This window comes from Callorhinus ursinus, unplaced genomic scaffold (assembly GCF_003265705.2).
Source record: "Callorhinus ursinus isolate GAN/ISIS: 27379988/994484 unplaced genomic scaffold, GSC_fseal_2.0 scaffold26, whole genome shotgun sequence".
NCBI lineage: Eukaryota > Metazoa > Chordata > Mammalia > Carnivora > Otariidae > Callorhinus > Callorhinus ursinus.
In genome coordinates this window covers 23,892,917-23,903,631 of record NW_027397088.1, presented here as the reverse complement: position 1 = coordinate 23,903,631, position 10,715 = coordinate 23,892,917, and the positions used below count along the sequence as shown (strand labels likewise).

The 10,715-nt window shown below is 45.6% G+C and overlaps 1 protein-coding gene across 1 annotated transcript; it reads right to left on the bottom strand.

Annotated features, from left to right (window-relative positions):
- Positions 1–385: 385 nt before the first annotated feature.
- ACOT13 (acyl-CoA thioesterase 13) lies at positions 386–10,671 on the bottom strand. The gene is made up of 3 exons (XM_025890897.2): positions 10,431–10,671; positions 2,873–3,057; positions 386–637 (listed from the first exon to the last, which is right to left on the bottom strand). Exons 1-3 carry the CDS (start codon positions 10,509–10,511, stop codon positions 448–450), a joined length of 456 nt encoding a protein of 151 aa, XP_025746682.1. The 5' UTR covers positions 10,512–10,671; the 3' UTR covers positions 386–447.
- Between the last annotated feature and the right edge of the window lie 44 nt (positions 10,672–10,715).

The window sequence follows — 10,715 nt, the reverse complement described above, 5'->3', positions numbered from 1 at the left end:
GGGAAATAACTAGAAGTTAAAAACTGGGTGCCCGCCCTGTGGGCTCACTGCTACTGGGAGGTCTACTTCTGTCCTCTGAGCAGAGAGCAGCATGACAAGCAAAGGATAAATTAGCATTTAACTGTGGATAGTGTTTCCAAATTTAAAATTGCTTCCTATATCTCTCATAGCTTAATACTGGACTTTAAAGTAATCTCATCTCAAAATGGTCTTGCTGGCTTCGCTTTACCTAAGTTTTCAGAAACCCTTTCAGCTAAGAATTTTTTTGGTCCAAGTATCATCTATATAAGATTACAAACTGAAGAGGTTTAAAATCACAAATAGAGACAGTCCCATCCTATGTCCTACTTGGTTCCTATGTCATTTTCCCCAAAGAAAATAACTATTTCTGGTTGTGCTAATTTATTTTGAAAGTACATTTGTTCAAGTCAAATTTACGCTTGGTCTTTATTGTTGGGTGTCTCGGCCAAACTGCTGGGCTTGGTTTCCCAGGTGTTTTGTGTGTCTGCCTTGTGCTACTAATTTTCCCGTGGTCTTGTTCGTCAGATCCACAGAGGTAAATGCAAGTGTTCTCCCTTGCTTCAGAACATGCGCTGTTATTACTATGTCTTCTCCTATTTTAGCAGGTGACATGTACCTTGAAGGGAAACAGATTTAAATATAGTTAGCAGCAAATTTTTTACTTTTTCAATTTTTAAAAATTTTTTAACAGCAATTTTTTAAGAAGGGAAGTTGTGTGCATCTCTTAACAGCCTTCTTTTGTGTTGCTTATTTTCCTCAAAGTAGTTTAGGAATAGTATCAGTAAGCTTTCTGTCCTATCAAATTTGAATGGCTGGTCCTTGACCAAGTTCATCTTCCCCATTCCATATCCACGCAAGTTTCTTTTCCCATAAATATGGGAAGGCGTCCCCCCTCATGCCTTTAAGTTTCCCACCTGTTTATTTGGGGCTGGTGAAAGAATTTCTCCAGCTTTTATTTAATCTACTTAGCTTCCCCGGTGAAGTATTGCCTGGCGTCTCTACTGTAGGTTCCCCCTTACCTGCGGTCCAGAAGGAAGCAGATGATCCTCCTGATCTATTGTCAGAAGGTCAACAGTAGCCTAATGCTGCACCCCTGCCTGTCACTCCCCTCAATTCATCATGTAGGCATTGCATCTCATGTCCTCACTAGAAGGGTGCACACAGTACAAGGTAATTTGAGAGAGAGACCACATTTGTATAGCATCACAGTATGTTAACACTTGTTCTACTATCATCGTTAATCTTACTGTGCCTGGTTTATAAACTTTATCACAGGTGTGTATGTATAGGGAAAAACATATATATATATATATATATATATATGTTTTAATGGGTTGGGTACTATCTGTGGTTTCAGGCATCCACTGGGGGTCTTGGAATGTAGCCCTGGGGGTAAGAAGGGGACTACTGTATCTTATATCAGTATTTAGGATTCACTCAACTGCACTGGATTAAATTCTGCACTTTACTGCACTCAAAACGATTTAATGTAAGAACTATTAAGAATTGATATGAGGCCCTTAGAATCCTGGTGATGAGTTGAATATATTTTTTTAAGAGACACTTCCCTACCTATCTTAGTCATAAGCTGTCACTCATTTATTTTTGAAATATCTACAGTAAATCTCTGAGACTGTTTCTGTTCATGTGAGTCAGTTTTTGAAGCCCAGGCAGTTTTTTATTGTGACCAATACTTTGACCACACATTTGTGGAAACTATGTTTGACTTACTAAAGATTCTTTAAGCTTGTGAGAGAGCAGTAGTATCTCAGAAGATCATGAGATGCAGTGCTCAGTTTGAAGACCTCAACTCTTAATAGAGGCTCCTGAGGCAAAGTGGAGTCATCTGCTGGCCTGACCCCTCACCATGGGGACTAAGGTAAGGACTGCAGAATGTGCTCACCAGCACAACAGGCAGAACCTCTGTAGATCTTAATTTCACGAGCATTTGCCTCTTGTCCTGTGATTTGCTTATTGCACCCTCAGTTTATTCCTATGGTAAAGAAGGGCTGAATTTTCTAAAGGTAGCCTAATAAAAGATTTAGACTGTTTAAAAATCTGATAACTGACATTCTTTCCATTGCCCTCATGTTGCATAACATTGGCTTTCCCCCCCCAATTGCTGCCTGTCCCCCCAACAGTCATTGTTCTGTTGTGTAGGTGGAAAAAGCAGTTGTCTTGAAACTAAACCCCTGGGCGCTGCACTCTGTTGGTGGGACCAGCAGTGGTACTGGTTAATGCTGGAAGCGAATTTCTCACACTGGAAAGCAGATGACCCCTGCAGGCATTGTCACAGTGGTGGGTGACAGCCTGACCTCTGGGGGGCTGCGTCCTGATCATGTAGTTTATGTCTGCAGAGCACGTTCGAGGTTGCAAGGAAACATACAGGATTGCAAAACTGGACATCTGTGTTCACCTTGTTACAAGGCAGTGTATACTTTATGAAGGTTTATCCAACTTCTCTTTGAATTCTATTCAGGCTTTTTTCTAGGCACTCAGTACAGCCCTAAGACATCCGGACAAGTGGCAGTTGTAAGGACTAGAATAGTTCCAGGCTGTGAGTCTGTGATGGTTACGCACCCCCCACAGCCAGCCCCGTATACGTAACAGGAACTGAATGTTTGCTGTTTGGAATGTTTAGGTCATTGGCCTTTTATTCCTGATGTGGAAATTACTCCCTCTAGTTCTAGATTCTTAGGCTGTGGGATCTTTCAGGGCCCACTGATAGGTACACTTCAGGGTGACCAGCTCAGGGCACCCCCAGTTGTATTTGTTATAAAGGTATTTAGTCTCAGTTGTTTGGAGTTTTCACATTAAAAAAAGTTACTTGTAGTACAGTCTGGATACATACGTGATGTTCATATCTACACTGACTCCTGGTGCCCCCCATTCAGTGCACAGCAGAGCCATTGTTGATATATTATCCACTAAGGTGGCCGTCAGACCACCATGGAGAGTGCCATATTTATTGGTGTGGTCGTCTTCTACTTTCATTTCACAAACCACTTTCCCAGGGGCAGCAGACACCAGAGTCACCTAAGTGCAAAAAAAAAAAAAAAATTTTTTTTTTTGACCATTCTTTGGTATTAAGAAAGCCCAAACAGCCCATCAAGACTTATCACTGTATTAAACGGAGTCACTCCAGGGGCGCCTTGCTGACTCAGTCGGTGGAGCAAGCATCTCTTGATCTCTCAGTTATATAAGTTCAGGCCCCACGTTGGGTGTAGAGATTGCTTAAAAAATAAAATCTTAAACTAGGTCATCCCAAAAAAGTTGATTAGAAATTCAAATGTTACCAATATCTCTGATAGAAATTAACCCATATGTAAATTCTTCTTAAAGAAAAAGGAATATTTAGGGAAAGAGTTTTTGTTAATCTCCACTCTGCAGAAATATTCTGAGCTTTTCAGCCTTATGTGTGACAACCTGACATCTCTCAATGTCTCCACAGAAACTGTGGACCAACAAAGCTAGCTGGTTCCTGTGATTTGGATGTTCCCTACTTTTTGCAGAGAATAATTTTTATAATGACTTTGTAATGAATGGTTTAAACAATTTAAAAAACAGACTGGAAGAATTCAGTAAATCAGTGAGTTACCAGAGTCAACAAACTTATACCGTAAACCCATTTTAATATAAAAAGCTTAACAATAGAATCCAGCAGAGTTGGGGCACCTGGGTGGCTCAGTAGTTAAGCGTCTGCCTTCGGCTCAGGTCATGATCCTGGGGTCCTGGGATCGAGCCCCGCATCGGGCTCCCTGCTCAATGAAGAGCCTGCTTCTCCCTCTCCCACTCCCCCTGCTTGTGTTCCCTCTCTCGCTCTCTCTCTCTGTCAAATAAACAAATAAAATCTTTAAAAAAAAAAAAAAAAAAAAAAAAAGAATCCAGCAGAGTTGAACTGTGGCTTTTACGGTCCTGCCCATTTATAGTATTTTAATGAAAAAGAATTACATGAAAGCGTCTCAAGCATTAAATGGTTAGATTCTACCTAACTGCTACTTGAGCATTTTCCTATGCTAGGCGCTGAGCCAGACACTAACATATCCTACACAATAAGGAAGGGATAATTTCCATTTTGTAGGTAACTTAAATTCAGAGTGGTTTGTTGTTGGGGTCACCTATGATGTGACAGACTGAGTTAGATCTAGGAATGTCTTCAAGTCTCAACACCAACTAGGACGTCTCTGGATATACACTGGCCTTTAATGGCTCCCACCAGGAACAACACACTTTGGAGTTTCAAAAGCCCAACTTTAGGGTTTTGCTGTTGTTTATCCCCAAAAACTAGCCCCTGAAGTAAAACAGAAACAGAGCCATACATAAAAATCAAAAAAGATGGTCCCTAGGAGGAGCTCTGTCCAGACCCCAGAATTCTCCTCAGGCCTAAAAATCATCCTAAATAATTTTATGTCCTGTTTTACCTAACAGGCACATCAGTGGCAAGTAAATACTAGAATAGGATCAAGTGTATTCATACAACAAATGATCTAGCCACAGGACGTCCTCATAAACTAACAGACGTACCAAGCAGGACCACGGTGTAGACGCCCCCTGTTTGGGCACTTACATGAGCACAGCAAGCACTGGCAATGTGAAGATGAACGAAATCCAACCCCTGCTCCTAAGGGGTTCACAACCTAAAGAGGTGAGTACGTGGGGGAGGGACTTCCTAGAGACAGACTAAATACAAGTTGCTAGAGGATATCGAACTCACAGAAGTACGTGTTTTCAGAGAACAGACATTAGGAAAGGCTTCCTGGGGAATGACAACTGAATCCTGACAGGCCAGGAGGAGTGAGGCAAGTGAAATGGGGAAGGAGGCCAGGCAGCTCAGGGAAGAGAACTAAATAGGGAGCCTCACAGACGGTGCAATGTAAAGGTGTGGTGTCTTTAGTAGAGGTTAGTTGTTAAAGTCCCACTTGATCATCTGACTTTAGCTGGGATGACAGGAGGTAATACAAATGTTAACTTCCTACTGCGGAACACAGTTTTCAACTCTTTCTTCCAACTTGGAAGGCCAAAGGACACACTCCTAGAGTGGTTTAAAATCTTTACTGGAAGAGAGATCATTCTGTAATGGTCACCCTGATAACTGCAAGAGAAGTGCTTTTATGTGTTTCCATTTCTCGTCTCCCCTATATAAAATAAAGGAATTCAGCCAATGGGAGCTAACAAAGGGAATGTCCTAGCCAACCTCCCAAAGCTAATCTTTTTGGGGAAGAGGCCAATGGAGAGCTAACCTCTCTTTGATGAAGAATGGGGGTATGAGGAGAATGCTGTTAAAAAAAAAAAAAATCTCATTCTCAGTTAAGATACAGGCTCTAGGGGACACACCTGTTTAACTCTGTGTTAGGGGCCATACTCAGCAACCCTGCATGTATTAATTCCACCTTCATTCATCTCTGAAGTCGACACTTTATCTTCCTTGAACTCCGATATGTCAGGTTTAACCACTATGCAAAATGCCCTCCCTTCCCATCTCACCTGGACTGCTGCAGACAACTAGGTCCCCATTCACTCGGTGTCTTGTGGGAGGATGGCAAGAAAGCCTTTTATGATGCAGTGGGGTCAGGGATATATTTGCTGTGGCCCCAACAATACAGAGAATTAACTGCCCGGATACATTCCATTCCCAGGATCCCACGGGTCAGGCAGCGGCAGGTGGTTGGCAAGAACCTTTATGGCTCAGCCCAGTGTTTACCCATGGGCTCCTTAGTTTATCATAAAAATTATGTATGTGCACATACAATCATCTCTCCCTTTTCTATATGGCCTGCAATGAACTGTCTCTTCCCTGTTCCTCATGCATTCACCTGAGTCTGTGACTCGTGCAGCACGGCGCCCTCCTCCCCTCACCCAAACACCTAGGCTCCAATTCCATTACACGTGACATACCTGAGGTGAAGGTCTCCCCCTTCCTCCTTTACCTTTTCAGTAAAGACAGAAGGGATGCCCAGTAATCAACAGCAGTGAAGGAGATGGTCCCTTGTAGGAGCTCTGTCCAGACCCCAGAATTCTCCTCAGGCCTTGCTTGATGTGTCCGGTCGTTCTGTCCTTAAGAGACCGCCATCACTGTGCCTGCTGCTGATCCCTGTGGACTAGCTCACCAGACTGCCTGCTGGTGGACGAAGGTCTGTCTCTGGCTCCCTAAGGGTGTCTGTGCTGGGCCCAGAGCAGGGTGGCCCGTGGCATGAGAACATGTGGGTATATGAAAACAGAGGAGTCCCCCAAGACAGGAGACTGAGGACCACACATACACAGAAAAGCAAAGAGAACGAGAGTTTCATGTTGTTTGTGCAAGAGGCTGTTTGCAAGCAGTTTGCCCTGATGACAGACACTGCTGACTTCCTAGGCAACCCAGTGCAGATACCAGAAGTGTCTGCGAACAATGTATAAACATGCCTTCCTAAAAGCAGTAAAGGAGGCGGCCACAGCAACAAACACAGCACAGTTATGCTCAGGGCCTGCAAGGGCGTGTGCCGCAGGCGTGCGCGGGGCACGCTGCAGTGGCAGGCCCGCACCTCGGGTGTGCAGCATGTGTCTTTAACACACAGGCAGCTTTAGAGGGATGGTGAGGAGCACTCGGATCCTTCACCGAGGTCTCCCCCCTGTAAAGACATAACAGCACTGCCCTCATAGGGTTTTGTCAAGATTGAGATAAACTTCAAACTGAGCAACAAGAGCAAGGCCTGGCATGTCACAGGTGACCAAAACACTTGAGTTCTCATCCTTACTATTAAAGCTGTGACTCGAACACAGCCATCAAACCGCAAGTCGGTTTGTATAGTTTCACATGGATCTTTCTTAAAATTGCCCAACTGGAACTGTCTTAAGACTAAAGTCAGTCACGCAATGACCTAATTATTAGACTTAATGGATATGTTTCAGCCCCTCTCAGTGTTTCCTGGCCCTTCCCTAACTCCCATGCCCACCTTCTGGGTTTCCTCCTCCTCCCCTGGCCACTCCACAGTCCGTTTGCTGGCTGCTTCTCCAGTGCCCACCAGAGTCTGAGGGTCAACTGATCATTCAGCTTCACAAGACTACCCAAGGCCACACCTGCTTTCAGCTTCACTCTGCAGGCTAGAGGACAGGTTCTCTAACATTGCGCACTCTCACAGACTGTCAACAGCACAGTCTTTGGAGCGGACACAGGATTAGATCCCACTGCCTAGCTGTAAGGCCTTGGGAAAGTTAGCTTCAATGGTCTCCTGCATAGAAGGGGATACCAATAGTACCTACCTCCCAGCACGGTCAGGAGGACTACACGAACTATGTAGGTAAACTGTTAGTATGGCGTCTGGCTCGGCGTACTCAACATAAATGTCATTACTGGAAAGGACCACAGCCCACCTGCTCATCTTGCAGTCAGAATTAAACTCTGCTTCGTTTGTGAGGCCTGAACAAACTGAATGAGCAGGTGCCTTTCTGAAGGTGATCAGATCAGATCCCCCACCTAATCTTCTGCGGTGTGGTTCCTTTCTGAGCATACGAATGCTAGTGCTCAAGCTGTAGGCAGTGTAACTCTGGGGGGCAGGGCGGGGGGAGAAAGCAAGAAGTCTAGTAAGCGATGCAAGCCATGCGCAACCTCAGATAGTTGTTGGCTAGACGGTCTTCAAGGGACGAACAGCCTGAGAGGGAAAGCTGCCCCCAGCCTGGAGTTCTCACTCCTCTGTCCTCACTCGCCCTCCATCGGCAAACTCTATCCACTTTATCTTCCAACATGGCCAGAACCCAGTCACATCCCTAGCGCCCATCCACAACTCCTCACCCTTCCACTGTGGCCCAAGCTGTCACTTCTCCAGCCATGGCAGCTGCCTTCCCCCTCACCTTCCTGCTCCCGCCCTGGCCGGCCTTGTGTCTGCTCACTCATTAGCAACGGGAGTGCCCCAGCCACACGTCAAGTTGTGTCAGTCTTCTGTGCAAACCCCTTGAAGTAAAAAACCGAAGTCCTTACAGTAACAATGAAGCTGTATGTGAGATCTCACCTCCAGCTCGCCCACCTGGGATTCCTCTGGGAACTGCCGCAAGCACAGTGTTTAAAAGTCTCAGACCCTTTACGTTTGCTGTTCCCCTGCCTGGAACACTCTTCCACTGCTTCCAATGCTTCTTTTGTTGCATTGGAACAAAAAGTTACTGTTAAAAAGTAGCATATCCTTGGATTTTATAGTGTTCGCTATTCGAAAACATTAAATACATTTGTCTATTATTTCCTATGTTTTTCACAAAAGCCCTTGGATATAATTAGGGAAGGTTACTTACATGTTGAAAATATAGCCCAAATGTTGTTTCCAGGAGGAAAACTTTGGTCCAATGGCCTATATTCTTCCTACAAATGACAGCAGTTGGTCTGTGTTTAAACTCCACTTTTAAATTACATATTGGCAATTTCCCAATACTCTTTCCTAATCAGAAAGAAAACAAGCAGGCGTGCCTGGGTGGCTCTGTCAGGAAAGCGTCTGACTCTCGATTTCGGCTCAGGTCACAACCTCAGGGTTATGAGATCAAATCCCGCATCTGGCTCTGTGCTGGGCATGGAGCCTGCTTAATTAGGACTCTTTCCCTCTCCCTCAGCCTCTCCCTGACCCCCCTCCCTCTCTAAGAAGGAAAAAAAAAGGAAAACAGGCATGCATACGTTAAAGTATTTAGAAAAAACCTAAAAGTTCTTAGGTTGTTTAATGTCTTCCAAATCTGACATAACCAAGGACTTCTGTTATTCATATTTATTTATAAATGATTCCTACATAACACAATTTCTACAAAGACACTGAAAACTAGGAATCTGGGCTAGTCTGTTCATGCACCCAAGTGGACAGACGCCAACCCTGCCTGACTCCATAGCACCACTCTACCTGGAACTTGGCTTTCCTACCTTACTGCAATTACTTATTTTCTAATCCTCTAGGTTGCAAGTGCATCTTTTTTTTTAAAGATTTTATTTATTTTTTAAAGATTTTATTTATTTATTTGACAAAGAGAGAGCAAGAGAGGGAACACAAGCAGGGGGAGTGGGAGAGGGAGAAGCAGGCTTCCCTCTGAGCAGGGAGCCCGACGCGGGGCTCGATCCCAGGACCCTGGGATCATGACCGGAGCCGAAGGCAGACGCTTAAGGACTGAGCCACCCAGGCGTCCAGGCAAGTGCATCTTAAGTGTAGACATTGTCTCTTACTCTCTTCCTCAGAGCACTACGGGTACCTGTTTGTTGAAGACTCGAACTCGAAAGTCCTTTCCCGCTCTGAAACCAAGCAATTGTCTTCACAACTGATAATCATTTAAACACTCCCTGACTTATGACGGTTTGACGTTAAGATTTTTCAACTTTATGATAGTGTGACAGCATTACACATTCAACAGAAACTTCGAATTCTGAATTTCGATCTTTTCCCAAACTAGTCATATACAGTGCCACGCTCTCGACATGCTGGGCAGTCCCAGCCGGCTCCAGGCTATAGCAGGAGGGTAAGCAACTATACTTAAAATTATTCTTTAACTAGGGGTGCCTGGGTGGCTCAGTGGGTTAAGCCTCGGACTCTCCACTTCGGTTCAGGTCATGACCACAGAGCCTCGGACTCTCCACTTCGGTTCAGGTCGTGACCACAGAGCCCCAGGCAGGCTGCATCTCCTGTGAGATCGAACCCTGCCTTGGGCTCTGCACTGGGCCTGTAGCCTGCTTCAGATTCTCTCTCTCCCTCTCCCCCTCCCTGCTCGCTGGCGTTCTCTCTCTCTAAAAACAAAAAACAAAAAAGAAAACAAACAAAATTCTGTACCTATACAACCATTTCCTTTTTCACTTGCAGTACAGTACTCAGTGAACTACAGGAGATATTCAACACTTTTTACAAAATAGGCGTTGTGTCAGATGATTCTGCCCAGCTGTAGGCTAGGAAGTGATCCGAGCACATTCAACACAGGCGAGGCGAAGCTACGCAGGCTAGGTGTATTAAATGCACTTTCGACTGGACGCCTGGGTGGCTCAGTCGGTTGAGCCACTGCCTTCGGCTCAGGTCATGGTCCTGGAGTCCCGGGATCGAGTCCCGCATCGGGCTCCCTGTTCAGCAGGGAGTCTGCTTCTCCCTCTGACCCTCTTCCCTCTCGTGCTCTCTATCTCTCATTCTCTCTCTCTAATAAATAAATAAAATCTTTAAAAAAAAATGCACTTTCGACTGACCATATTTTCAACTGGGCAGTGGGTATAATCCGGAAGGAACCCAAACGTAAACCAAGGCAGATCTGAACTCAGTTATATGTACACTCCCACGAAATACACTATGCGCTTGACCTGACACATGGTCATGACTACACAGGTGAATTTACCGGGGCAGTCCAACAGAATCCAGCGAGAGATACTAATTCAGCGCAACCCGCACCCAGCATCGGGCTTTCTTTAGAAGCCAACGCTTCCACCGCAATACCTTTTCCAAAACTCTATCAAAACCGGGGACACGGGTCATCGCCTTCATCAGCTCCCTCACATTCTGTGTCAGGAGGCTCATCGTGGACCGCTGCGGCTTCCGGGCACCACGCAAGAAGGAAGCCCGGGCGAGCCGGGAGGCGGGGGCCCGACGTCCGCCAAGGAGCAAAGGACAAGCAGGGCGAGGAAGGCCGCGACCTCTCCGCCCGCGCTCGGGCACCCGCCGCCAGCGCCCCAGCGCCTCGCGCTCTGACGTCGCACCGCCTCCGCGTTGTGACCGCGCACG